Source organism: Folsomia candida, unplaced genomic scaffold (assembly GCF_002217175.1).
Source record: "Folsomia candida strain VU population unplaced genomic scaffold, ASM221717v1 Fcan01_Sc008, whole genome shotgun sequence".
In the NCBI taxonomy this organism is placed as follows: domain Eukaryota; kingdom Metazoa; phylum Arthropoda; class Collembola; order Entomobryomorpha; family Isotomidae; genus Folsomia; species Folsomia candida.
Window position 1 is genome coordinate 6,454,574 of NW_019091200.1, and position 25,068 is coordinate 6,479,641.

At 38.1% G+C, this 25,068-nt stretch overlaps 8 protein-coding genes across 11 annotated transcripts; 5 read left to right on the forward strand and 3 right to left on the reverse strand.

Moving 5' to 3' along the window:
* The first annotated feature begins 43 nt into the window (after nucleotides 1-43).
* Nucleotides 44-4,390, forward strand: LOC110853609 (unconventional myosin-XIX). Its single transcript, XM_022101894.2, has 13 exons — nucleotides 44-161; nucleotides 235-388; nucleotides 460-736; nucleotides 809-911; nucleotides 1,007-1,213; nucleotides 1,290-1,665; nucleotides 1,741-2,290; nucleotides 2,372-2,474; nucleotides 2,556-2,896; nucleotides 2,979-3,238; nucleotides 3,305-3,379; nucleotides 3,457-3,971; nucleotides 4,063-4,390. The coding sequence occupies exons 2-13, from the start codon at nucleotides 298-300 to the stop codon at nucleotides 4,261-4,263; spliced, it is 3,099 nt and encodes a 1,032-aa protein (XP_021957586.1). The 5' UTR covers nucleotides 44-161; nucleotides 235-297; the 3' UTR covers nucleotides 4,264-4,390.
* A 6-nt stretch (nucleotides 4,391-4,396) lies between these two features.
* Nucleotides 4,397-6,291, reverse strand: LOC110853321 (beta-1,3-galactosyltransferase 5). The gene is made up of 3 exons (XM_022101574.2): nucleotides 5,610-6,291; nucleotides 5,355-5,540; nucleotides 4,397-5,258 (listed from the first exon to the last, which is right to left on the reverse strand). Exons 1-3 carry the CDS (start codon nucleotides 5,886-5,888, stop codon nucleotides 4,539-4,541), a joined length of 1,185 nt encoding a protein of 394 aa, XP_021957266.1. The 5' UTR covers nucleotides 5,889-6,291; the 3' UTR covers nucleotides 4,397-4,538.
* A 119-nt stretch (nucleotides 6,292-6,410) lies between these two features.
* Nucleotides 6,411-10,103, forward strand: LOC110852854 (recombination repair protein 1). 2 transcript variants are annotated; one of them, XM_022100979.2, is made up of 7 exons: nucleotides 6,411-6,601; nucleotides 6,710-6,918; nucleotides 6,983-8,337; nucleotides 8,434-8,749; nucleotides 8,836-9,015; nucleotides 9,092-9,297; nucleotides 9,386-10,103. In XM_022100979.2, exons 3-7 carry the CDS (start codon nucleotides 6,997-6,999, stop codon nucleotides 9,479-9,481), a joined length of 2,139 nt encoding a protein of 712 aa, XP_021956671.1. In that variant the 5' UTR covers nucleotides 6,411-6,601; nucleotides 6,710-6,918; nucleotides 6,983-6,996; the 3' UTR covers nucleotides 9,482-10,103. The 2 variants fall into 2 exon arrangements, with proteins under 2 accessions (XP_021956671.1, XP_021956670.1); XM_022100978.2 differs by lacking the exon at nucleotides 6,710-6,918 and having other exon boundaries at nucleotides 6,412-6,601.
* Nucleotides 10,104-10,110: 7 nt separating this feature from the next.
* LOC110852852 (transitional endoplasmic reticulum ATPase TER94) lies at nucleotides 10,111-14,380 on the reverse strand. Its single transcript, XM_022100977.2, has 13 exons — nucleotides 13,955-14,380; nucleotides 13,412-13,858; nucleotides 13,156-13,315; nucleotides 12,866-13,074; nucleotides 12,362-12,775; nucleotides 12,076-12,277; nucleotides 11,858-11,991; nucleotides 11,741-11,774; nucleotides 11,520-11,669; nucleotides 11,147-11,433; nucleotides 10,958-11,074; nucleotides 10,836-10,873; nucleotides 10,111-10,747 (listed from the first exon to the last, which is right to left on the reverse strand). Exons 1-13 carry the CDS (start codon nucleotides 14,069-14,071, stop codon nucleotides 10,645-10,647), a joined length of 2,412 nt encoding a protein of 803 aa, XP_021956669.1. The 5' UTR covers nucleotides 14,072-14,380; the 3' UTR covers nucleotides 10,111-10,644.
* A 705-nt stretch (nucleotides 14,381-15,085) lies between these two features.
* LOC110852859 (leptin receptor gene-related protein) lies at nucleotides 15,086-17,107 on the forward strand. 2 transcript variants are annotated; one of them, XM_022100987.2, is made up of 6 exons: nucleotides 15,086-15,245; nucleotides 15,431-15,517; nucleotides 15,706-15,777; nucleotides 15,974-16,093; nucleotides 16,151-16,226; nucleotides 16,298-17,107. In XM_022100987.2, exons 3-6 carry the CDS (start codon nucleotides 15,740-15,742, stop codon nucleotides 16,409-16,411), a joined length of 348 nt encoding a protein of 115 aa, XP_021956679.1. In that variant the 5' UTR covers nucleotides 15,086-15,245; nucleotides 15,431-15,517; nucleotides 15,706-15,739; the 3' UTR covers nucleotides 16,412-17,107. The 2 variants fall into 2 exon arrangements, with proteins under 2 accessions (XP_021956679.1, XP_035710164.1); XM_035854271.1 differs by lacking the exons at nucleotides 15,086-15,245; nucleotides 15,431-15,517 and adding an exon at nucleotides 15,549-15,632.
* A 1,567-nt stretch (nucleotides 17,108-18,674) lies between these two features.
* LOC110852858 (protein snakeskin) lies at nucleotides 18,675-19,894 on the forward strand. The gene is made up of 3 exons (XM_022100986.2): nucleotides 18,675-19,029; nucleotides 19,140-19,328; nucleotides 19,418-19,894. The coding sequence occupies exons 1-3, from the start codon at nucleotides 18,982-18,984 to the stop codon at nucleotides 19,628-19,630; spliced, it is 450 nt and encodes a 149-aa protein (XP_021956678.1). The 5' UTR covers nucleotides 18,675-18,981; the 3' UTR covers nucleotides 19,631-19,894.
* Nucleotides 19,815-21,405, reverse strand: LOC110852856 (thioredoxin domain-containing protein 12). Its single transcript, XM_035854270.1, has 5 exons — nucleotides 21,266-21,405; nucleotides 20,821-21,178; nucleotides 20,610-20,753; nucleotides 20,283-20,526; nucleotides 19,815-20,204 (listed from the first exon to the last, which is right to left on the reverse strand). The coding sequence occupies exons 2-5, from the start codon at nucleotides 21,086-21,088 to the stop codon at nucleotides 20,099-20,101; spliced, it is 762 nt and encodes a 253-aa protein (XP_035710163.1). The 5' UTR covers nucleotides 21,089-21,178; nucleotides 21,266-21,405; the 3' UTR covers nucleotides 19,815-20,098.
* Nucleotides 21,378-24,849, forward strand: LOC110852855 (melanoma-associated antigen 10). Of its 2 annotated transcripts, none has more exons than XM_022100980.2 (9): nucleotides 21,378-21,519; nucleotides 21,586-21,836; nucleotides 21,895-22,271; nucleotides 22,340-22,698; nucleotides 22,792-22,877; nucleotides 22,949-23,080; nucleotides 23,155-23,335; nucleotides 23,404-23,752; nucleotides 23,822-24,849. In XM_022100980.2, exons 2-8 carry the CDS (start codon nucleotides 21,621-21,623, stop codon nucleotides 23,736-23,738), a joined length of 1,686 nt encoding a protein of 561 aa, XP_021956672.1. In that variant the 5' UTR covers nucleotides 21,378-21,519; nucleotides 21,586-21,620; the 3' UTR covers nucleotides 23,739-23,752; nucleotides 23,822-24,849. The 2 variants fall into 2 exon arrangements, with proteins under 2 accessions (XP_021956672.1, XP_021956673.1); XM_022100981.2 differs by having other exon boundaries at nucleotides 21,383-21,519; nucleotides 21,600-21,836.
* The last annotated feature ends 219 nt before the right edge of the window (nucleotides 24,850-25,068 follow it).

The window sequence follows — 25,068 nt, forward strand, 5'->3', positions numbered from 1 at the left end:
TGCCCCGAAACTCGAGTCCACCTTCAAACAATGCAGCGCAAATAAGATCCAAACATTGACATTTCACGCGTTCGTTGGGATTTTGCTTCCGCTAACGACACAAGAAATAATTGAAAGCTGCGTATTTTCATTATTTTCTGCATAGTTTCTGAATTTTGAAGGTATTTCCATTAGAAATTTGTCGGGAAGCTTAATTTCGCAAGGATTGAAATTAAACCTTGTTGTCCAAAACAGATTCGAATTGCGAAGCGAGGACAAGACTGAGACGCCAGGCGAACTTTCACTTTTACAGTAATAATGGATCATCAACGAGGGGATGATGGGAAGACTAAACACGCTGAAGATGTTCCAGATCTTACGAAATTGAACGATATCACGTTACCTACTGGTGAGTGTAGGGTGGATTTAGTAATTAGGATTACATAAGTATATAATTAATGCTTGTGGAAATTTTTTCAGTATTGGACTGCTTAATTGATCGATTTCATCACGGGAAATATTCCACTTTTGCTGGAACTGTTCTAGTCGCGTTAAATCCATGTTCTTCCAAGCGATCGAGGAGACACTCGCCTCTTAAATCGTACGAAAATCAAGATGTCAGGAGGTTTGTAGAGCTTACACATTGCAGCAGTGAACCAGATGTGAAGAATTTAGAACCCCACGTCCTCTCTATCGGAGTGAAAAGCTTGTATAATATTGACAAAGTTGGGAATAATCAAGTCATCGTTGTTTCTGGGTATGCTAATCATAATTTAAACAAATTACATGATAGTGGCAAACTAGCGAATTAAATAATGAACTAATATAGTGATTCGGGTGCCGGAAAAACCACATGCACACAAGATCTTATTAAATTTTTTACGTATTCTGACACCGAGCCTAACAATGACATGTGGACCTTGGAGAAAAAGGTGAGAGGAATATATTTTGCCACCAGGATTATTTATCTTCGAAGTAAACTATGTTCAACCACGCTACTACGTTATTTTTTATTTTCTTTAATTAGATTTATGAAGCAACTTTAATCCTCGAGGCTCTTGGAAATGCGAGTACCACTGCCAACCCGAACAGCAGCAGATTCGGACGCCTGGTGCGACTTCAGTACAGCCAAGAGTCTAAAATCATCGGGGCTGAAATTAAAACTTATATGTTGGAGAAGCATCGGGTCGCGAAGGGGAATTTAAATGAAAGGAATTTTCATATTTTCCATTATGTGAGTTATTAAAGTTGTAAATATGTTAGTTGTTATTTAACTTTACTCCTCCAACTTTCGTTTCGTCATTATTTAGTTGTTCCATGCCGTCGAACATGGTTACATTGAAGGTCGCAATAAGAGCGTTTACAATAATTCATTTTGGTCCGGTAACGTTCAAGATGGAGACCTCCAACAGTTTGCAAATCTGAGCACTAGACTTACCATGTTGGATTCATTGGATCATTTTATTCAAGTTTTTGAGCTCCTGTTCGCAATCATGCATCTCCTCGCTGTCGAGTTTAAAGTGGACAGTGTGGCGGAAGAGGACAAGGAAAATTTTACTGCACATCGACCCAAGCATTTTAAGGTATCATCAAAGACTCAAGATCATCTCGACTCGGCCAGTGCGATCCTCGGAATTTCAACAACAGAGCTGCACAATTCACTCGTTTATAATACATTTTCAGCTGGTAGGAACTTTCAACTTTGTCATTTTACAGTAAAGTTATTGGTATATTCAACAGAAAAAATAATTGTGTTTGAAGGAAATCGTACAAGCGTAAGCTTATCACCGTGTGCGAGTAAGGAAGACTGCGAATCAAGACTACATTCGTTCATTAGCACGTTATACGAAAGATTATTTCATCACGTCGTCACACACATCAACGCATTACTCAATCAGCATAGCAGCAAATCTTCTGTCCTAGACTACTCGACCCCCGTTACTTCGACTAATAATGAGCCCAATTCGTGCACTACGACGGTATCAATTTTGGATTTGTACGGATTCGAAAACCTGGACTTTAATCACTTTGAACAACTTTGCATAAACTATGCGAACGAGAGGATTCAACAAGTGCAGATTTCCGTGCTTAAGGGATACTTTGAGGAGGATAGGCGTGTATCCAATTTCAATCTAACCGATGAGCCCGTAGAACTGAATCGAGTCGAGAATGAGACTAATCTGCGACTGGAGGAACTTCATCAAAGAGTATTTTGCATTTTAGACGAAGCATGTCTGCTAAAAAGGCCAACCCCGGATAAAGAGATTTTTCAGCAATTGGCAATTAAATCAGCAAAAGATCAATTTATTAAGTTAGTAATTATTTTAGTTAACTAATTATATTTGTATGCACAACTATGGAGCTTTATTGGTATGTTTACTTTTTGTGATAGAACTGGCCAACCGCATGATGACAAGTGCCCATTTATCATTCAACATTACGCATCCGACGTTAATTATTCTATGGCTGGAATGATTATGAAAAACAAAGACTTTGTAATTTACTAATTTTGTCCATTAATTATTTCGTGATAGTTTAATAATGAGGAGACTAATTTTTTTACTGTGTGTAAGTAGATTCCTGACGAATTTATCTCTATACTGAGCAGAAGCTCGAAGTCGTTCATTTGCGACTTATTTCCCCACAAGAGTCTGGAACCAGAAGTTGCCGTTAACACCCCTCGAAGGGGCAAACCGGAAGGGAGAAAGACAATTCTAATGCGTTTCAAGTTTTCCGTTAACGAATTGGTGGGTGAATTGTTGGAGAAGGAGAATCGAGATGTCCATTTTATCAAATGTATCAGACCGAATGTGGATCTATTGACGGATTTAGTTCAGCCGGAACTTGTACGAAAACAGTTATTTGCTTGTGGCATTGTCGATATTATTCGTATTGCGGGGAACGGTTATCCAATTCGGTATAGCACAAATTTTTAGCTATTTATAAAATCAACTATGTTAAATTGTAATAATTTAATCGTTGTATTTTATGCATTTCAGAATATCGACGGACAAACTCGAGAAAGATTTTCAATTTTTATTCCGTAAATTATTATACAAAAATTATCCTTGCAGCAAGCCACTTGGATGGCAGGATAGGCTCGTGCAAATATTTTCATCTAAATCGTCTCCCTTAAAATTTGGAAAGTCATACGCCTTCATGACTGAAAGCATCTTAAGTCGAATGAGGAAGTTTGACAGTTTAATTAAATGGAAATCTGCTAAGCAGATTCAGAGTACTTGGAGGACTTTTATTTCGGGTATGGATGAATTATTAAGAATGTTATATTTTTCCAAGTTAAACTACAAACTATACTTCGTTGTAGAACTGAAAAAGAGACGAGCTCAACTTGAGGTGGCTGCTACCCGAATTCAACGTTGTTGGAGAGCTTATTGTTTGGGTAAGAGTTGTAAATCATTCTTTTGTACTTGTCTCGAGGAAATATAATCAAGTTAATATTTCCATATTTCATTGTAGAACTGAAAATCAAACAAAATGAACTTGATAAAACTCCTGTTCCCACAAGTTCATCAAGTTGCAATAGTTCCCTGTATTTCACTCCAATGACAAGTAGTATTTCGAGCACGTTCTATTCTGTTGGGACTCACAATACTTTAAGTCACCCCAACCAGTCCAATCTGTATTTCTCAATTGGAAGCGATATGTCCATTTCAACTTCCACTTCTGAAGACCTTTGCCAACAACCAGATTCAAGTTGGTTAAATTGCAGCACTGACATGAATATCACCAATGACACAGAGGGTACAATTACTCCATGCGAGACAAGATTTGACAATGCCATCATGATGGAAACCAGTGGCAGCACACTACTCTGTATGGAATCAGAGAAGGAGATTTCAAATGATATAACGCCAAATCCTACACTACTGGATGCTACGCATGAATTGACATTTTGGAAAGGGGAGCCGCGGGGTCAACAAGTGGACGTGTTTGTGGGGGATGGAGTCATTTCAAGATCGGCGGTTCACACGGTACAGCGGATCGATTTAATTATTGTTCTAATGCCGTTTTACTGCATTATTGAAGTACTACATAACTAATTTCTATTTGGGTTGTACATAGCTTCCGATAAAAATTTATACAAAGAAGACTGCCCTCGGATATATAAAACCACCGAAAAGACTGACATCAAATGGAATAGAAGATGCATTTGAAGATTATAAAATTGTTATAAAAAAAAGTTTATTCCCACCACCGAGACAATCTACATTCCTAGGTGAAAATTCAGACCTTTCCGAAAACCAATTATATCATGTGATTTAAAATTATAAATTTATAATTTTAAATCACATTGCATTTATGCAAAACATGATATAGGTAGCAAAAGTATTTTAGTATTAGATTTTTAATTTTATATGAATGAAAAAATAGTTTATTTGTAACAAAGACACGTGTATTTTCGCAGACTAAAATTTTATTTATTTATTCAGATCTAGAAACATATGATAAGTATTTAGTTTACTCTGACATCACATTTTTAGTGGTTCTGTTTATTATTAAAGACTGGACTGAACCAAAGTATACAATAAGTAGGGTAATTAAGACATTAAGGTATCTTGATAAATCTGTGTAATTATCTCGATATCGTTGTCACAGTGGTACGCTACCATCTCGCTAGGACTAGTAAACAATTTATTATACCTGTAATTCAACTTGGGAAAAGTTGCACTGTCCGAAAGGACGTTAGGTAAAGATTCCAACTTAATGTCGAGTATTTCAGACCCAAGGAATCCGGTAACGTAGATATCCTCTAGGTGAAAGAGTGGCAACGGGAGACTAGAATTTAACAAGACCGGCACCGTGTGACCTCCAATAACGTAAAAGTTGCCCTCCAAATAGGGCGGATATGATTTTAACTCGTGATACTCCTTCTTGCGACCGCTTTCTCTTCCCAATTTAGCAAGAATAGCGATCTCTTCCTTCCACAGTTTTGGTGGCACATACCATTTTGAGAACGTGTTGAAAGTATGAGGACTTCTGTCATGAAAAACGACCCCTCCCATGTAGTGGGGTAGTTCGTTGTTGCTATTCTGCTGGCGTTCGAATCGCAACTTTGTCTCCACTCGGTCCAAGAGTTTGACTAGTTTAAGAGTATTCACAAAGACGTCATCGTCCGTCTTGACGAGAAAGTTGGACTTTGGGAGATTCATGCTGAACCATTTCAAGATTCTTAGAGATTTGACTGTAAGGCCATAATAGCTTTCTTCAAAATCGTCGACAATGATGTCCCCATACTTTTCTGATTCCTTTTGTAACGCCTGGAATAAAACAATGGGTGTCAACTCAGTTCCTTGCTTTTTTCTTAATTCTTACAATTTTCAAAAAAAATACACTATTTTATGTATACGACTTACAGCCATATCTTGAGATCTGGGTCTTCCACAAAAGAAGACCACAATTGTAGGCTTTTCCGGTTCATACTTCATCCAGGAATTCCGTATAATGGTTCGACGTTCTATATTTGTGGGGGTCGAGGTGATGACGACGACTAAAAATGGATCATTTTGATGATGCTCTATCTCCACTCCTACCGGAAGTGCCTACAAATAGAAAATGACAAGTACTAAGTAATTTTCACCTAAAGCTTTCTCCTACAGACGTCCTCTCACCGCATCACGTTCATTTTGTTGTTGTCCATTGTTATCGATAAAGACATTCCCATTCTTATTATTGCTGTTATAATTATCCCTTAACCAATGGTTATTAATGAGGAAAGTATCCACGAAAGGCTGCACCATCAAGTTGACATTTCGATTTCCAACCCCCTTCAAAATCTCGCCCGTCCTTTCAAACTTTTCATTCGTGTAGTGAACGATGCATGTTGTAACGACAAAAACGGAGATTATTATTTTAACGATGGTTTTAAACCGGAGTCGCAACGGTCTCATCGTGAACTTTCACTTTGACGAGTCACATTTTTTCTTACACTGCTTTCACCTTTCTCAGTGTGTCACTAATTGCCACTCTGATTAATAATGCATCATTAAATACTGCTTGTCATCATCTTACGTCATTTTCAAGTTTTTTTTGAGAAAGTAAGTATTTTTAATAATACTCTGTATCAGATATTTATATACATTTTACCCCTTAAATTTTCGAATGCACTTTATCTCATGAAATGCACCTTGAGAGGAACAAAGACCACTCAACCACACCACGCTTATCGTTCTCTTCTATCCTATCTTATCTTCACCGTAAAATTATATGCATAATTTAGGGGAAGAGTGAGATGGGTAATGTAATAAGTTGGTCAAGTCTGGTGGTGGTGAAAGTCGGGCTGGATATGAAATTGTGCCTGGAGCAGGCAAGCTTTTTTGGTCGGGTGGCAGCGCCATTTAGTAAGCAAAGAGTTCACTTGGAGAGAGAAAAAGCATCCAATAGTCGACGTCGTCCGGCTATGAAATAACAATATTTCGCTCTCTCTGCTCTTGGCTTGGGAATCATTTCGTTGGAAGAGCCACCACACTTCGCTCGCTCGCCTACTACCACCACAAAAGCCACCAAGAAGAAGAAGAAGGCCGACATTATTATACTCTCCAGTTCGAGACGAGGATATTGCACTCGATTAATTTATCCAGCTACAGTTATACTATTTGATAAGGTAAGTTTAAGTTCTGAAGGGTTTGCAAGGGTGTGCGGTTTGGAGAAAGTTATACTTTCTTTACTATAATATTCTTTCTCTGCCATTCAGTTTGTTTTGTTGTTGCAGCCGGTTGGTTGGGTCGTTTTTTTGACAGTCACTCACCACGCTGTTTTGTCAAAGTTTGTTTCGTTTTTGTGGTCGGATCTTATTGGGAAAAGAAATTCGAAATTTTAATAGAGGTTTATTATCTGTGAGAAGAAACTTTGCTGGGGGAAAGTGGAGAGAGAAAGTAGAAATTGAAGAAAGCCGATTGCCACCAACTTGTTTTCTGTTAGGTATCTACATGGTGGGTTATAATGTAAACTTTAATAAAAAAATAAAATACAATTTGTGTTACAGAATCAGTGAAAATAATGGGCCGCCCAAAGAGATCCGCTGCTCCGGCTGCTGATGTCGACACGGAAGAGATGGAAGTTGACAAGGCTGCAGAGAAGGCGCGAATTGGTCGTGAAAAGGCGAAAAAGAGTTATAGAGAAGACTCTGCGTCGGAAGATGAGGCCGTTGCCGCTGCTGCTGTGATTGATCCCAAAGATAAAGACTTTTCCGATGAAGATGTCCTCTCCCCGTCTGAATCTGAAGGAGGGTCTGACTGGGCCGGGGATAGTTCTGGTAGCGAATATGGCAAAAAGTCCAAGAAAACAGTTGCCAAGAAGGGTCGTGGCAGTGTCGGTCGTGGAAGGGGACGAAAGGCAGCTTCACCTGCGAAAGGGAAAGGTCGCGGTCGAGGCCGCCCACCTGCGGCGTCATCAGCTTCTAAAAATGGGAAGAAAGCTACGCCAGCGAAACGAGGCCGTGGTGGTGACTCCGATGAGGAGTCAGAATCAGACGCTGAAACTTCAGGAAGCGATTATGGTAAAAAGAAAAAGCCTGCTGTTTCAATTTCTCCAAAGAAACGCGGTCCTGCAGCTAAAAAATCACCTGCTGCTAAAGCATCTCCAAAACGAAAACGTGGCGCAGCAGCTTCTTCATCGCCGTCATCCCCACCAGCTCCACGACGTGTAGGACGAGCCTCTGCGTCCAAATCCTATAAAGAAATGTCCGAAGACGACGACATTGAAGTTAGTGATGACGACAAGCCGGTAACAAAGAAAGCCAAGTTGGAACCTAAAGCCAAACCAGCAGCAAAGAAGGCTGAAGCTAAGAAAAAAGCTGCGTCTGCTTCAGAAGATGAAGAAGACATCGAGGATGATGTTGACGAGTCCATGGAAGATGAAGAAGAGGACGAGAAAAAGGCAGATAAAAAAGTGACCACTGCCAAAAAGAATGGTTCTTCAACAAAGAAAGAAGTGGAAAAGAAGGACACTACTACTGAAGAAGAGGATGTCGAAGAAGAGGAAGAAGACGACGATGAAGGTGATAAGAAAAAGAAGGATACAAAAGTTGACAAGAAGGATAATGTAGCAGCTGCGGCAGCCAAGAATCGTAACAACGGACATACATCTCCTGATGAGGAGGAATCGGGTGATGAGGATGATGTAAAGTTCAAAGATGATAAGTCACCCGCATCCGAAGAAAATGGTGCGAGCGTGGAGGATGATGACGAAGATAAAGTTGATAAGCCAGCGCTGAAGAACAAGACAACCACAGACTATTCGAAAATTGATTTCGAAACAGATAAGAAGACTCCAAAGGGGGACGAATGGAATTATAAGATTGCGTGTTGGAACATTGGTGGAATAAAGTCTTGGTTGGGGGTGAGTAGCCTTTACTTATTTTTTTAAAAACGAAGCTGAATTTCTATGTAATAGCAGTTGGTTTATAACTAACTAATGGTTATTTATTTAATGTAGAAAAATGGATTAGAATATTTGGTGAAGGAAGACCCAGACATTTTATGTTTGAACGAAGTTCGGTGCGGGGAAAAAACGAAGCCGGAGCAGGTGTCGAAACTTGACAAATATCCGCATCTCTACTGGTCGTTTAATTCAGAGAGTCCGGGTCATTCTGGAGTTGCTATCTTCTCCAAGGAAGAGGCAAAAAGTGTGGAATACGGACTACCAGAAAATGAGGCAGATTCTAGCAGTGATAAGAAACTAAGGGAGGGATTCAACAAGGAGGGTCGTCTCATAACTGTGGAATTTGACCAATTCTACTTAATCAATGCCTGTAAGACATTAATTTAATTAATTTAATTATATGTTTTTAGAAAAGTATCTTATTAATGATAATATATAAATCTTGTACTCTATTAGACGTTCCAAATTCCGGTCGAGCCGAGAAGAGCGATAAGTACCCGAAAGGTTACCCTCCCAAAGTGGCGAATGGAGATCGATTGAAATTTGACGAGTTTTTCAGAAACTATGTCAAAGAATTGGAAAAGAAGAAATCTGTCATCGTTACTGGCGACTTGAATGTGGCTCATGCCGAAATTGGTGAGCCTTATTTCCCTCATCTTCTTCTGTAAACAACAAGAGGTTTAGGTACTTAAAATATTTATAAAATGAATAGATTTGGCTAACCCAAAAACCAACGACCGTACGGCCGGCTTTACTAAGGAGGAACGTGATGGGATGACCAAACTGCTTGAGGAGACGACTTTGTTTGATTCATTCCGTGAGTTATATCCTGACGCAAAGGGCAAGTACTCCTTCTGGAGCTATATGCACAATGCTCGAGAGAAAAATACCGGCTGGCGACTCGACTACTTTTTGTTGGTGAGTTGAAATTACTGATGCCCGTCTTCTCGTGCATAATAAAATTAAATTGTAAAAACAAATTACTAATATTTTGTGTACCTCTCAGTCTGAAAAACTTCGCGACTCCCTCTGCGACAACGTCATGCGGACGGAAGTTTATGGCTCGGATCATTGTCCCATCGTGTTATTCATGCGAAATTAATTTCTCCTTCTGCTCCAAAAAAAACTACAAAAAAGATCATCCTACAACAACTACCTACCTACTTTTACTAAGTAACTAAACTAAATTTTAATTGAAGGTTTACAGATTACAAATCACTTTTCTTCGTCATTAAAAAATATCACACCTAGTTAAGTAAAAAGTGAAATATGGTACATTAATAATTACTTCGAATCTAATTCTTTTTTTCTTGACACGAGCACAAAAAATACAGAGGAAATGTGCAAAGTAATAATTAAAATAATTAATGCGACGACTTTCTTGTTTTCTTATCGTATTTGTGTATTTGTAAAAGCGTGTATGCGTAGTAAGACTGAACAAACTGCAGAATTGCAAAAGGAATGGTTATATAAATGTAATTGTAATAGTTAAGCAACATTTTTGAACAATGATTGATGATAATCACGAGGATAATTAATTCAACTCCATTTTTCTGTTGCGTTTTTACTAATTATGTATTTAATTAAAAGTGCTCTGTTATTTTTAAACGTATAATAATATATGTAAGCTTTTACTTTTATGCAAGTGGTGGCATGAGGAGAATGCTATAATAATTATTATATTAGTAGATACACAATATGCAAATAAAGTGTTTTTGTCTCTACAAAAAATCCTAATCATATAATTTATTCAAAATCGACACCAAAAGAATCTATTTACTTATTTCCTATGCCTACATCGTGTTTTCATGTTATAACTTATGATACTGTGTTTGTTGGTTTTTACAATTTTATTCATCTCTAAAACTAGTAACTTGCCGCAGAGCATTATCAATTAATTATATCATCATTAATTATTAACCTTGTTACTTCTAATTCTATTGTAATTCCATCATCACGTTTCATTTTCATTTCATTCCTGATTTTACTTTTCCCAAATTGTTGATATTTGTATAAATAGTTGCAAGTTCACTTATCAGATTTGGAATTTAGAACAAATTTGTGCGTAGCAAATAATAACATTGTGAATTTGGAGGAGTGTGGAGGAGAGCTAGATAAGATTTTGTAAATGTAAAAATGGAAAACAGTATGTAACAGCGACGATGCAGAGTTGTAGTTGCTCCAATGATCTTAAAAAACTCGGAGTTAGTAAAATTTATGAGAGTCGTAGTAGTGTGGGGTGATCGGGGTGGTGTGGTGAATAGTTTAGCTGTAAAGATCGTCTTCCTCTTCTGGGAAGTTTTGACCTGAACCTCCTCCGCCTCCACCTTGACTCGGATTTCCGGCGGGTGGATTGCCAGCTGGGAATCTGATAAGGATGTACATTGTAAAATTATTACAAGTTTACAGACAATTAAATTGAAAAGTATGAAAAGATTATGCAAAAAAAATCATACCTGAAGTTATTTCCAAATCCACGAGATTGTTGCAGTGTCTAAAAAGTAAAGTGAATTAAATAAATATACACCCAATATATCATTAATTACCCAATGTAATTATTATTAATTAAAATATTTACCTGGGCAAACATCTCGTATTTGCGAATATCGTTGTCGGAGACGGAGCGACGAGCGAATTTCATGGCTTCCTCAAAATGAGCTTTTGTGATTTCTGGGACGGGATCTTCTTCGTCCATCTAATCCACATCAAAGGAAATTAGATAAATAAATAGCATCGAACTGAATAAAAATAATGCATTGCTACTCACATCCATGACGGCGTCGGGATTTTGAGCCCGAGCTTTCTCCCTTCGAACCTCCTCCTCAATGGACTGTCGAATGGCGAGTTTACAGGCTCGCTGACAAATCTCGGTAAGATCGGCACCAGAGAATCCATGAGTAACCTTGGCCAAGTAGGGCAAATCTACATCTTTGCCAATGGGAGACTTCCTCAAATTGGCCTTGAAAATGTTGGCCCGAGACCCTTCATCTGGCAGAGGAATATAGATCAGTTGATCTAATCGACCTGGACGCAAGATGGCCGGATCAATGATGTCTACAAATAAAAGTAATTGCTTAATTACTCTGGTAAGCTAATTCGTAAGGATTAATATAATACTTTAGTCTAAAATAAAGTCGTACCTGGACGATTCGTAGCCCCAATGATGAAAACGTTCTTCTTGGCTCCCATACCGTCCATCTCTGTAAGGACTTGGTTGATGACACGGTCCGATGCACCACCAGCATCACCAACGTTTCCTCCACGAGCCTTGGCTATTGAGTCCAACTCATCTGCATTACAAATTAATTACGAATTAGATTTAAAATTCGATTTTTTAGAGGTGATCAAGTTTTTTATTTACCAAAGAAAAGTACACAAGGTGCAGCAGCACGGGCCTAACGACATGAAATTTGTAAGGTTAACTACTTGTTGAACTTATTCTTTCTAAATTAGTAAATTGGAGTATTTTCTAGCTCACCTTGTCGAACACATCACGAACGTTAGCCTCAGACTCACCAAACCACATGGTCAATAATTCTGGTCCTTTGATGGAGATAAAGTTAGCCTGGCACTCGTTAGCGATCGCTTTAGCCAGTAAAGTTTTACCGCAACCTAAAAATAACATGGTATAAATTTAACAAATAGCTCACATAAAAAATTGCAGTACATATACATATCGCATAATTCGCAATGTACCTGGTGGCCCGTAAAAGAGAACTCCTTTGGAAGGCTGCATGCCAAACTTGAGAAATTTATCAGGATACTCGACCGGATATTGCACCAACTCTTGAAGCTCCTTCTTGACACCTTCAAGACCTCCGATGTCAGTCCATGAAACGTTGGGCACTTCAACCACAGTTTCTCGCAGAGCGCTGGGACTGCTTTTTCCCATAGCGTACTAAGAAAAACAATAAAATTTAGCAATTCATACTTTCTTATTCATTTATTTAAATAATATTTTTTTTAATGAGGTTAAACTCACCCGAAAGTTATCCATCGTCACAGCCAAAGAATTCAACACTTCGGCATCAATCTGGTCATCCTCCAGATCGATAAGATCCATCTTTTCACGAATTTGTTGAAGTGCAGCCTCTGAGCAGAGCGCAGCCAAATCCGCTCCGACGTGACCGTGACTCTCAGCTGCGACTTTCTCCAAGTCCACGTCGTCGTGAAGTTTCATGTTCTTGGTGTGAATTCGAAGAACTTCAAGACGTCCGGTTGCATCTGGAATACCGATGTCAATTTCTCTATCGAATCGCCCGAAACGACGGAGGGCCGGGTCGATCGAATTTGGCCGATTGGTCGCTGCCATCACAATAACGTGAGAACGTTGTTTCAGACCGTCCATTAAAGTCAAGAGTTGAGACACGATGCGTCGCTCAACTTCCCCATGAGTCTAAGAAAAACGTCAATACAAATGATATTTTAAATATTGCTTATTATTGTTATGATCAAATTAAAATAAATAGGAAGTTAGTGTCGTTACCTTCTCTCGCTTCGGAGCAATAGCATCCAGCTCATCAATAAAGATTATTGAAGGCGAATTTTTCTCCGCTTCTTCAAACGCTTTCCTCAAATTGGATTCAGACTCGCCAGCCAACTTGCTCATAATTTCGGGTCCGTTAATTAGGAAGAAGAACGCTCCAGTTTCATTCGCCACGGCACGAGCGATCAGTGTCTTTCCAGTTCCAGGAGCTATTAAATTCATTTAATTATTATTAATTTAATTAGTCTTACAAACTTTAATGTATTGAATTGATTAATTTTACTACTCACGTCCATAAAGCAAAATTCCTCTCGGAGGCTTCACTCCGATGGCTTTAAACAGACTTGGATGCCTAAGTGGAAGCTCAACCATCTCCTTGATCTGGGCCAGTTGTTTTCGGCAACCTCCGATGTCATCATACCCAACGGCGTTCAACGCTTCTTCCTCTTCCTATTAATTATAATAAATAATGAAAATTATTTTTTTTCTAAAATCAATTCAAAATCCCATCACCACCACCACAAATTCAAATCCGATTCCACTCACTTCACGCTTGACTGGATCTCCCTCACAATGGATGACCGTGTCCGGTGCGACAATGCAGAATGGGGCCGGATCGGTCTCGACCACCTTAAACTCTACGGTTCGCATCGCGCCTCTCGCCGTGAAGACGTCTCCCTTATGAATGGGACGATACGCCTCAAGAAAGTAAGGCTTCAAGTAAACTTCAAACAAATTCCCAACAAGACCTTCCACAGTGTCATCGATGGGAAGAATGTGCACCCTTTTGCCGTACTGAACATCGGGGCAGGACTGGATCGAGACGACATCACCCAATCGGACGCGGAGATTATTACGAATCACACGATTCATCAGAATCTTATCGTTTGGACATTTATCATCCGACAAGACGATGCAGACCGTTTCTCGGCGACGTTTCCCTTTCAGGAGGACTGTATCACCTCGGAAAATATCCAACTCGTCCATTTTCGCCTAGTCGATAAATAACAAACCAAATTTATTAGACTAACATGTCGATCAAACGTACCGACTGCAATAACCAAATAAAATGATACATCTTCAATTTACCTGCGACAAAGCCACCACGGAGTTATCATCTGACGGGGCCTCATCCACAATAAGCCGATTCGGTTTATCCTTCTTCTTCAAAATGGCCGTGGCCAGATCCTTGTCCTTATCGGCCATGCTGTAAGTCTTTATTTACTCAAACAATCACAGACAGACAGACAATCAAAGACGGTAAAACGTTTGGTTAGAAATAGTTAGAATTTAAATATCTTTATCAAAATGCGGACGACAACAAAGATACTTTTTCCTCCTCCTCTTTTGTCGACTCTTCAAAAAGCTACAAACTTTCTCTCCCCCCCAACAATTTCTACTTTGGAAATTTTGAAATGCGAGAATTATTTTATTCCTTTCGTTTCCAGAAGAACTGAACGAATAAAAATTTTCAGAAGGAGCAGAATAAATGACTGAGCGATTTCTTGACGAAACTGTGAATTTATGCTCCGTCACCGAGCCATTGCTCCCAGCATGACAGCGGGTCGTCCACTCCACCGTGCTCAATAAAATGCAAAAATTTAGTTCTTTATTACTCGCCAATTAATTTAACACTCATAAAACAATTTTTTAACTGTTCAAAATTGTTAATGATAAACATGATGATTTATTCATAAAATAAATAGATCCAGTTGAGGTCAGGCCCCAGAGATTTTATAATTTATTTCTTTATTTGATTTAATTAGCCATCTATTCTGATTTATCGTATCATCAAATAAATTGTTCTCATCTTATCATGTCATCTTCACGGGGCATGAAATATACGCATTTCCCTTCCTGTTAGACTGACCGGGACGAGGAACACGTATAACAAGGAAAGAATAGCAGCGGTGAGGGTGGTGAAACAGGGCAAATTATTCCGCAAAGTTGCCTGACTCTGGCCGACTGCGGCTGGTTTGTGCGTGCAATATAATGAAATGCAAGTTTTTTTAGCGGATTTTGTCATTGTTCAGTTTTCGTCGTTTTCATGAAAAGTTAAAAATTTATGGGATTGTATTATGAAATGTGTGAATTATGAAGGGTTCGATTCTCTGGATTTTCTACGTCGAATTTTAAAAGCTTTTCAAGTTTTCTTTGTTCAGGTGAAAAATAGACAAGTTTTTAAATGTGAGGAAAGTGAGATCCAGCAGAAGGCAAACCGGAGGATTCAAACTGACAAGAGATTTTTTTGAATGAATGAATCACAACAAAAATAAGTGATTGACATTGGAGAAAATTTTAGGATTAAATTGTTGCATAACTGACTTACTAATTGAGTTAAAATTAAAAGTGGTGATTTGATAGGAGCTTAAGAGTATAGGTGAGTATAGGAACAAATTCAAAATTATGAAAGTCTAAAGAGGCTTGTTATGAATCATAACTTATGATACGTTAATTTTGATGATGTCAACAATAATGTCAAATATTTAAAGTTGCATTGGGAGTTTGGGAGTTATTTTACTTCGTTTACATTTTAATTGTAGTTCTGATTGGTTGATTTTGTAGATCTGTGAGGAGCAAAGTCTTTGGTCAGGCCTAATATTTAGGACAACAAGAATCATCCGGGATTCATCATCATGGCTGGACTAAAAGGTTTTGTACAATTGTATAGATAAATTATAATGATAAGCAAGTTAAGGTACTAACAATGAATTTATTATTTATGCGTCTTGAATCAATCCGTACTTTTGGCTGACCAATAAACAGCGTAAGTATTTCGTGTTATTTAATTATAAAATGAGTTTGATTATTATAAGTAGAATTGCACAAAATTATTTCAGTTTGGTGACACTGGCGTTTTTTGGCAGCGTTGGAATGACCCTACTGGTTGTCGGATGCGCCGTATACGATAAGTATGTTGGTTCAGTATTAACTATTATACCTGATAAAGAATGCAATTTTCAAGTACAAGCAAACTTTGTACTTGAAAGCTTCCAACTTGAATAAATAATCAATAATATCCTCTGATGCCGTTGAAACAATGAAAAATTAAATATTTATATTAAGTAATTCAGCGTTCTTAAATAAATAATCTTATTTATATTACAGGTGGTGGCCATTCTTCGTCATAATATTCTATATGCTAGCCCCCATTCCGATGCTACTTGCGAAACGTTACAATGCTTCTGGGATGGGACCATCAAACCCTTGTCAAGAACTTGCAGTGTTGTAAGTAACGAATTATCAATCTAGTTTTCATAATCAACTCATTCAATTTATTTGTAGTCTGACAATGGGCATAGTAATTTCTGCATTCGGACTGCCAATAGTATTAGCAAGATCACCACCGGACGATCCAGCGGTATGAAGTGTATAAAATATCCAATGAAAAAATTCTTCGATTTGAAAACTGGCATCATTAATTAATTCTAGATTCAAGTGGCTGCCATGTGGTATGTTCTTGGTGGAAATATCATCGTGTTCCTGACTATTGTCGGATTTTTTATCACATTCGGCAACGACGACGTTGATTACTCCATGTGGTGAAGTGAAAGAAATGAGCTCACCATCTCCTTTCCTTCCTCGGATGGGAATTCTAATTACGAACGATATTTCACACAACCAAACAAAAAAATTTTCCAACCCTGTACCGACTTTGACTGCTTCACTCATCGTTATCGTTCTACTAAAAACTATTAAACTAAGGAATTAATCCATTACCAAATAATTCTACACATATTAAGATTGTCATAATATTATCATAGTCCTGCGCATATTTAGACATTATACATTTACTTAGCATTGTGTTATTCTGTTATTCATCTATTTTTTAAGATTTATATACTCGTCGTGTAGTCAATCTGATAACTGAAAAGTGACTGATGGTCTCTCGTTGCATAATATGGAAGTTAGTTGTAAGCCGCTTATGTTATTATCGTTGTATATTATGATAAGCAAATAGACCTACAATTAAATCAAAAAGAAAGGATTTCAATTTCTCTTTTGGTAAATAGGAAAATGTTTTAGATGGTATAGTGGCAAGGTTTTTGCACTTGGGGGTGTAAAAACTTTGGTATAAAGATATGAATTTTAGGAACTTTTTTCCAGGAAAGAGAAAAGGTTGTTACTTAATTATGATAATTTTATTTTATAGTTAATAATGGTTCAACGCTACTTGCATGCTGTAATAATATTTTGAAAACCGAGGTTAATTTAAATAAATACGTAAATTATTCATGTCTTTGATTTGTCACCAACCAAGCCACAATCTCATTTCATATCACACGTACGTAATTGCTACATGTGTACACACACGTTAGAGTACAAATCAACTCCCAATTGTGCAAACAACTTGAAGCTCAATGTTCATCTATGTCTGAATCATATCCATCATCTAACCGGAAATATGATTATGTAATATAAAGTTGAGTGTGAGATATAAGTGTCAATTAAAATCCTTCTATCTTGTTCCGTTTTTACGTAGATGAGATTTCCTGCTGGAATTAGATTACTCATCCGCATACATTTAGCATTAGTGAATTTATTATCATTATTAAGGGGTGAAAACCCCTTTATGGAAATGCCTTGTCTGTCTGTCTGTCCGTCTGTCTGTCTGTCCGTCTGTCTGTCTGTCTGTCCGTCTGTCTGTCCGTATCCACGATAACTTTAGAATGGATTCGAATTTCGACATGCGGTTTTCGCCAACGTGTTTCTAATTTTTGGGGACGGGATGAGTTCGAAGATGGGCGTTGTAGGTCGTAAGGTCACGGCGCCACTTTGATGACGACAACGGTCAAACGTGTCGAATTTTTTGTTTCCGCCGTTTTAGACGTATTTTTGGACGGGGATTTCAGAAATCGCCATCATTTCGACGTGCGATGACCGTCTGACCGTGTAGACGACGCCAAAGTCGAAAATTGTCGAATTTTTTGTTGCCACCATTTTAGACGTATTTTTGGACGGGGATTTCAGAAATCGCCATCATTTCGACGTGCGACGACTCCATGACCGTGTGGGAGGTGTCTAATGTCGAAAAAATGACTTTTGTCATGTGGGGTGTCTATTGAAAGGTATTGTCGTGTACGTTTGAAGTACGCGGGTGGGGGTGTCAAAACGGGGCAAAATGAGACGTGGGGTAATGTGAGACAATGACGGGAAACTGCAGAAAGACGTTGTGGGCGTGCCACAAAGACAATTCCGTGTGTTTTCACCCCTTTGCTACATTTCGTTTGCAACGGTTTATTATCTCATCATTTGCTTTTTACAAGTCATGAACAGTACTTCTCTTATGGAAATTGTATGATTTTTGTTAACACTGCTCATAACGTCGGAATGGAATGGAATAGCAGGATAAGATGAGCAAATAAATACACACCAAAGCGATATTTCATGGCTTGATCTTTTCATGCACCAAAATAGCGTACACACTATTTACAAATGTGAATGAAATCGTTATGATAAGGATGACCAACATTTTTCATGCAACGTTACATTACGTGACGGAGGGAGTTTGTACATATTTTGCTTCAATTTAATTTCATTACATTACATTACTTTAGTCCACGGATAAATGGATAGCAAATTTGCGAATAACAGAAACCAGACCGGCCGACGGGCAGAGCTTTGGTAAACTCGACCTCTCGATTATCATCACTGTTTGTTTTTCACCAGTTTTGATGATCTCATACCCATATTCTTATCAGGACTGAGTTTGATTTACCTGTTAGAAATGGATACTCACTCACTCAGGTCAATACAATTATATTGTGATGAGCAAAACAATAAGTGTGTAATGGAAAAGTTAACGCATAAGTACATATGAAAAGCATTCCAGTGTAAATACATAATAATATTAGTTGCACATACAGACATGAGAGAATGGTTATCGGAAATGACAAATCCTCACTATCTGAAGCTTATTGATCTCAGTTATCTCATCCAACGAGAAAAAGATAAGAGTGTCCTACTTCATCACCACCACCCCACCCAAGCGTGTGCTACATTTTGGGTGACCAGCTAAAGAGTCGAGATCAGAGGTACGTTACAGGAGAAATTCGAATTTGAGTGATTTTTACGCTAATTAAACAGAAGTTGGAAAATAATAAGATCGTGTCAAAATGGCAATTTCACATCACGCGTCCACATTTGTGAAGCTGTTAAAGCTGGTGAGTAGTGAGTTTTAGTGTTTTTTGGCGATATGGACGCATCCCGTTTTGTTTAAATTAAATGCTAAGTCGTTATTAAGTGGTCAATGTTAATTAATATATATGTACAGCTTATCAACGTGGTCGTTCTCGTCTTGTACCGCAACGGAGATGAGGGATACTTCATGGGGTCGTCATACAACAAGAATCATGACGCAGAAGCCTTGGCAAGTGGGGTTTTCATTGGATTTCTCATCTACAATTTTGCCGGATTGATTGCTGCTTTTGTCGATAGCAAATCGGGGAACCAGTCGATCACGGTAATATTTATTTGAAGTTGAAGATATGGACACAAGCCATTTGTTATGGACAATATTGAGAGTACTAAGCAATTTTTAATGTAATTTAGGAAGGTCTCATGAATTTTACTGGGGCTGTTTTATGGGTGACAACGGGAGGTGTGGTTCTCCAATTTTGGCTCCGATTCATCCCTGCAAACCATTTCACAGAGACGAATCCTTCCGCTGTGGGAATAGCGATGGGATGCTTGTGTGTCATAAATGCGGCCGTGTACCTTGCAGACACGGTCTTATCCTATGCCAACTATAGGTCACTTGAATGAACAATCCAACCTTAAAATTATACATCTTCTTGTCTTCGTTGTGTTAGACGTAAGCTATAATAATTTATGCTGAAATTTGTACCAAGTTTTTTGCTAGTCATGTTATGACTCATACTACATACAAGGTCAGAAACGGAAATGATGAGACGTAACATGATATATACATACATTTATCATTTTAAGATTCAGTTTGAAAATTATTTATGTCTTTTACTAAGTTGTTTATAATGTAATTGAATAAATATATAAGTTTGATTAAGTCAGAAAACAATTATTTCTATAAATTGTGACAATTTCATAAAAAAAGTATAAAACCAGAAAATTAATAGAATAAAGTACATCACAGTACGTGTCATAACTGATGCAAATAATATGGCAAGGTAAGTAATCAGACTACATAATTTAAAATTGTGTAGTTATAATATCATAAGGATATGGATTGCATAAAAGCAAAAATGAGTGGCCCACCTAATAACCAATATCGTTAAGTATTAACTGAAACGTTTTAAACCAGTTGAGCCCAATCTTGTAAAATGTGTTCACAATGGGTCGGCGTAACTTTGTATCATTAGATCTGTTAGATGAGTTATCAAAATTGCAAATTTGGTTCATTGCTTGATTAACTAGAACTATTGCAATTAATTGTAATTACAACTCTGACTTGTCGCTCGCCGTGGTGGTGTCGGTGGTTGTTTCGTCTTCGGGAGCATTTTCATCTGCATCTTTTGCGTCTTTGGTATTTTGGTCAATGTTTGTATCGTCGTCTAGTGGAGAAAGTAATTTTTTGACAACTCCGTTCATGGAAGTCATGATTCCATCGACATCGTAATAGTAGTATTTGTACTGAGGATTCCCCTCGGTATTTATCACGTCATCCATAAGCTCGCCTTTTGGGCCTAAAAATGAGTATTAGAACCATGTAGAAAGTTTATATGTAATCAAATCAAATAGTAATTATTAACTAGTAAATCCGACTCACTGAAAAACAGAATCCTGGGAATGTAACCACCATCAGGTCGGTAAAGTTCTTCTGGGGGTTCTTCGTCGTCCAGGACGTTGACCATGACAAACTTCTTGCTAAGCTCCCCGAGTTCTTTCGACTCTTTGATTTTCGGTTTAAGTGCTATCAATCAAAATCAGAAGAAAAAATATAGACTGCAATTAATAAACATATTTTTAAAAAAACTCACATCGGCAAGCCCCACACCATGACTTGTGAATGATAAGCATGAGTGGTTTATCCTCTTTTTCGGCGATTTCGAAGCCTTCCTTCAACGGGAGCCAAGTGATATGCTGGCCCAATCCATGAGCAGCGTCGTTCTTATCTTCCTCATCTTCAGGGTCCAGTTGTCTTCCTCCAGCAGAACCCACGATCACAATACATGTCAAGGCAACTATTCCGCTAGTAATTGCGAGCAGGGAGAAGGTGGAATGGTTTCGAAATCTCCAACCCCACATTATTTATAAATACAATTATTTATAGATGACTAAATTAATGTAATTTATGTAATACAGTTTCTCTGACTGGAGACACGTTCTGTATTTTACCTGAAAATAAATTTAAAAAAAACGTTTTGTATTTAGATAAAATCTTACCTAAATTATGCTAGTTATATTATTAATAATTACACTTACTTAAAAAATAGAAATGAATTTCTGGAAATCTTCATTCTTGTTTGTTGTTCCGGCTGACTTTCCCCGCGAGCAAAAGCTTTGAGCATGAGCTCTTTCTCTCGGGATCCATTTGGCTTCTTCTTTGTCAAAAATGCCCGACAAAACAAGGACGACGGAATAAAATATTCGCGAATTTCTCGTAAGAGATCTACAAAGCTGTAACTTGACAGAAATTCTCCATTTTACTGTTTATTTTAAACCGTGGATTGGAAGAGGTAATGTTTTGAAAAGTATTAAATAATAAGTACTCATTATTTACGCTGATTGATAATGTCTTACAGAATCTGTAATACAGATCATCTGAAGATAAGATAAGATGCCGAGACGAAAGAGTGCACGAGCAAAAGCTGAAGCTGCAAAGAAAGTGGCACCTTTAGCTCCACCCCCCCAAAAGGCTTCAACTTCTACGAGGGGAAACGTCGTCGCGCCGCCACCGCCGCCGCCAGGAAGGAAATCTGCACGGACCAAGACGGCGGTGGCTTCCGCAACATTTTTCGACTTACCACCACCACCCACTCCAAGGATTCGTTACGTGAGTCTTGACATCAATCAGTAACCACGTGACCTAATGCTTAATATTTTTAATTTAGGACGAAGAAGACGACGAAGGTGCCACAGCTCATCTCCCACCACCGGTCGAACCACTCCCAGAAGTCAGCGGGAGCAGTGATGGCGGTAGTGAGAAAAATACCAGCACGAGCAGTGAAGGAAAGTCTGGCGATGATGATGTCGAGGAGGAGGAATCTGAAGAGGTTGGAGCTGGTCCAGCGCAATTAGTAGATCTTGAAGCTGGCGACGATGATGATGATGATGACGATGTAGAGGAAGAAGGAGGTACAGCTCCTGTTACGCCGAAACCAAGAAAGACTGCTGCCCAGGAGGCTGAACTGATCAAGCAACAAGCCATCCCACGCCCCGTCATGATATCGCACTCTGGGGCCAAAAGCAAGATAAATATTCTCTCTGGGTATGTTAGTTCTTTTGATAATTATCTAGCCGCGTTTTATTAAATCATGGTTTATTAAACAATTTAAGGGTGACAATGACGATTGATGAAATGGTGCACAACTGCGTATACTATTTTATCATGAGCCAGCACAAGAAGCATCCTGTTAAGAGGTCGGATCTCCTGAAGAATTGTATGAATGGACAGAAGAAGGATTACAACGCCGTCATGGCCAAATTCGAAACAGTTCTTGCCGACAACTTTGGAATGAAGATTATTGGATTGGACAAGGGCAAGTCGGGCTTTGCGACTTACATGATTGTCAGCAATTATGTGAACGATGTAGCAGAAACGGTCACCGTGCGAACTCCGGAACAATATGCGAAGCGAGCGGCACTCTTTTTGACACTGACTATTATGTTCATGCTGAACAAACCGATGGACGAAGGTGGGTACATGTTTTTTGTTATCAGAATTAATATTTTTTAAATTTTTTTCGTGCAGACCTACTAATGTCGAATCAAATAATATTTTTGTCCAGAGTCTATTTGGAATCTCATTGAGGAGTTTGAGTTGCAAAAAATGTTGTGCAACAAGAAAGAGGATTTTGCAAAATTTCTGAAATCGGTAATTAATCGTAACTGTAGTCAATCGTATTTAGAAGTGTTACCTTCTTAAACTTTGGTTCATTTCTACAGGAATATGTCCTCCCGATGTATTTTTCGGCCGAAGAAGTTCACGATGCTGATAATGTTGGATATAAGTACTTCTGGGGGCAGCGTGCTGAACATGAAATAAGCAAGTGGGCAATTTTGAAGTTTGTTGCAAAAGTGAGTCACCAAATTCAATATTTAATTTACATATAATTCAGTTTATTGAACATTCGTTTTGCTCGCTTGTTTAGCAATTTCCCGACATGAGACCCGAGGATTTCGAATTTCAACTCCAGTTAGCCAAAGAAAAAGAGAAGGACTTGATTGAGGCGGAGATAGCTGCGCGTGACGCTGCTGTTGTCGATCCGGCATCTGGAAAAAATGGATCCGCATTGAAAATTGGGGAAGGACCTGATGCTCAACTTGCTATTGGTATTTACTTGGATTAAACATTTTATATTCCTCAAAATGCTTAAATGTGTTCTGTTTCATTCTTGTAGAAGGAATTCAAGATGCTGGAGCTATGTCGCAAGCCGAGGAAATTGAGGATGATGATGACAATGAGGCTGAAGCTGACTCAGACGAAGGAGGCGAGGAGGGAAAGAAGCAGAAACAGGGTAAAAAGAAGGGTAAAGGAGGGGACGAGAATGAGGAGGAATCTGGGTCCGGAAGTGGGGAGGCAGAGGGGAGCGGAAGTGATGAGAGCAGTGGAGAGGGGAGTGGTGGAAAAGGTGCCGAAGAGGAAGATGCAGGGTCAGGATCAGGGGAACAAGAAGAAGGGACTGATTCTAATCAAGAGACTGGTGAGGATTCGAGTGGAGAAGAAGTGCCGTGATTGTCACAGAGCAGGTGTTTATACCAATCATTTATTGATATGTAATCCCCAATTAGTATTAATTTGCACTCTCTGATTTACAGTTACTCTCCTCCATTGTCCATATCCCTTGGGAATATGGACATTCGCGACGACTTCCCAGACTTGTCTGATTTATTTGCCCAATTTAATGTAAATCAGCAACCTGAAGAGAACGGCGAACATTTACATATTACTCCAAGACTTTAAAGGGATGATGAATATCTTGTGCCAAAAATGTACTCATTTCATATTATTTTCCTATTTCAAATTGGAACAATTAAGGATGTCTTTAACGCTTCACTTCAAAGTACAAAATTGCGGCGTGATCCTTATATCGTGCATACTTAAACTTGCTATCATTTTAATTATCATCCACCGCCATTAATACGAAAACTATGTAGCTACGTATATATTTACATACCACAAGGGTATCAGGCAAAACCCTCCTTTTAATTTGAACTGATCATCGGCAAATAATTTGCTGACTTGATAATAGAAAATGAGCTGGTCACAATTCCTGAAATGATGTCGAAACGAATTCTGATGTGATGCATGAAATACCAACACATATTCTTATTCTTAAATAGAGTAGAAAATGAAGAATTAGGGATAAATACATTGAAATTCTCTGTGTTATATGTTAGGAAGGACGCTTATGTTTTAGTCATTAAATTATCAAATGGATTTTTTGTATTCTATTCTACACTATTTCTTAATTCTTAATCTAAGATTCTACATTGTCACATTAAAATGAATACCTTGTGCATAGTTATTCTTTTACTAAAATTACTCTTTTACTTGCACATGAAATAAGAAGGTGTGTTTTTACGTAATATATTTTTCTCAGTGTTTTTTTTTACATTTTATTTTGAGCTGTTTTCCAATATTTTATTTGTGACAACCAAGTATAGTGCTTATTGTACACAATTTTAAACGTTATATGATTCCGGACTGTAGGTGGATATAAATCTTAATTTGAAATAGGTTAATGTAGTCCTCTGAAAATCAGAGTATAGCAACATCATTGTGTTATTATGTGATGAGGCATATCTATCTTGTAAAGCTAATAAAATTCTGCAGAACCTATGTATTTAAAGTGCATGAAAAAATTGACGCTTTTCATACTTTCCCCAGTGCTACAAATGTGCCTGTAATTTACACACTAATGTTAAATTCATTTTGCATTTGGCTTAGATATTGCACAAGCTGCATGTATTCGTAAACAATTTTTGTCCCCGTCAAAGTGTACAATTTTATAAGTAAAATTGAAATAAAGAAAAATCCTGAAAATATATATGCATTCAAGAAG

What these genes read in the sequence shown, in the direction of transcription:
- LOC110852858 (XM_022100986.2), top strand. Translation starts at nt 18,982, where the DNA reads ATGGCAATTTCACATCACGCGTCCACATTTGTGAAGCTGTTAAAGCTG. An exon ending in TTGTGAAGCTGTTAAAGCTG is followed by an intron (nt 19,030 to 19,139) that starts GTGAGTAGTGAG and finishes ATATATGTACAG; the next exon opens with CTTATCAACGTGGTCGTTCT. An exon ending in CGGGGAACCAGTCGATCACG is followed by an intron (nt 19,329 to 19,417) that starts GTAATATTTATT and finishes AATGTAATTTAG; the next exon opens with GAAGGTCTCATGAATTTTAC.
- LOC110852859 (XM_022100987.2), top strand. Translation starts at nt 15,740, where the DNA reads ATGACCCTACTGGTTGTCGGATGCGCCGTATACGATAA. An exon ending in GGATGCGCCGTATACGATAA is followed by an intron (nt 15,778 to 15,973) that starts GTATGTTGGTTC and finishes TTTATATTACAG; the next exon opens with GTGGTGGCCATTCTTCGTCA. An exon ending in TGTCAAGAACTTGCAGTGTT is followed by an intron (nt 16,094 to 16,150) that starts GTAAGTAACGAA and finishes ATTTATTTGTAG; the next exon opens with TCTGACAATGGGCATAGTAA.
- LOC110852854 (XM_022100979.2), top strand. Translation starts at nt 6,997, where the DNA reads ATGGGCCGCCCAAAGAGATCCGCTGCTCCGGCTGCTGATGTCGACACG. An exon ending in ATTCTACTTAATCAATGCCT is followed by an intron (nt 8,750 to 8,835) that starts GTAAGACATTAA and finishes GTACTCTATTAG; the next exon opens with ACGTTCCAAATTCCGGTCGA. An exon ending in TGTGGCTCATGCCGAAATTG is followed by an intron (nt 9,016 to 9,091) that starts GTGAGCCTTATT and finishes TAAAATGAATAG; the next exon opens with ATTTGGCTAACCCAAAAACC.
- LOC110852852 (XM_022100977.2), bottom strand. Translation starts at nt 14,071, where the DNA reads ATGGCCGATAAGGACAAGGATCTGGCCACGGCCATTTTGAAGAAGAAG. An exon ending in GAGATCCAGTCAAGCGTGAA is followed by an intron (nt 13,316 to 13,411) that starts GTGAGTGGAATC and finishes TATAATTAATAG; the next exon opens with GAAGAGGAAGAAGCGTTGAA. An exon ending in TTCGTGATGTGTTCGACAAG is followed by an intron (nt 11,775 to 11,857) that starts GTGAGCTAGAAA and finishes TCATGTCGTTAG; the next exon opens with GCCCGTGCTGCTGCACCTTG.
- LOC110853609 (XM_022101894.2), top strand. Translation starts at nt 298, where the DNA reads ATGGATCATCAACGAGGGGATGATGGGAAGACTAAACACGCTGAAGAT. An exon ending in GCAAAAGATCAATTTATTAA is followed by an intron (nt 2,291 to 2,371) that starts GTTAGTAATTAT and finishes TTTTTGTGATAG; the next exon opens with AACTGGCCAACCGCATGATG. An exon ending in GGGAACGGTTATCCAATTCG is followed by an intron (nt 2,897 to 2,978) that starts GTATAGCACAAA and finishes TATGCATTTCAG; the next exon opens with AATATCGACGGACAAACTCG.
- LOC110853321 (XM_022101574.2), bottom strand. Translation starts at nt 5,888, where the DNA reads ATGAGACCGTTGCGACTCCGGTTTAAAACCATCGTTAAAATAATAATC. An exon ending in AACAAAATGAACGTGATGCG is followed by an intron (nt 5,541 to 5,609) that starts GTGAGAGGACGT and finishes TTCTATTTGTAG; the next exon opens with GCACTTCCGGTAGGAGTGGA. An exon ending in CCAGATCTCAAGATATGGCT is followed by an intron (nt 5,259 to 5,354) that starts GTAAGTCGTATA and finishes GTTTTATTCCAG; the next exon opens with GCGTTACAAAAGGAATCAGA.
- LOC110852855 (XM_022100980.2), top strand. Translation starts at nt 21,621, where the DNA reads ATGCCGAGACGAAAGAGTGCACGAGCAAAAGCTGAAGCTGCAAAGAAA. An exon ending in TTGCAAAATTTCTGAAATCG is followed by an intron (nt 22,878 to 22,948) that starts GTAATTAATCGT and finishes TCATTTCTACAG; the next exon opens with GAATATGTCCTCCCGATGTA. An exon ending in TGATGCTCAACTTGCTATTG is followed by an intron (nt 23,336 to 23,403) that starts GTATTTACTTGG and finishes TCATTCTTGTAG; the next exon opens with AAGGAATTCAAGATGCTGGA.
- LOC110852856 (XM_035854270.1), bottom strand. Translation starts at nt 21,088, where the DNA reads ATGTGGGGTTGGAGATTTCGAAACCATTCCACCTTCTCCCTGCTCGCA. An exon ending in ATGGTGTGGGGCTTGCCGAT is followed by an intron (nt 20,754 to 20,820) that starts GTGAGTTTTTTT and finishes TTTGATTGATAG; the next exon opens with CACTTAAACCGAAAATCAAA. An exon ending in TCCCAGGATTCTGTTTTTCA is followed by an intron (nt 20,527 to 20,609) that starts GTGAGTCGGATT and finishes ACTCATTTTTAG; the next exon opens with GCCCAAAAGGCGAGCTTATG.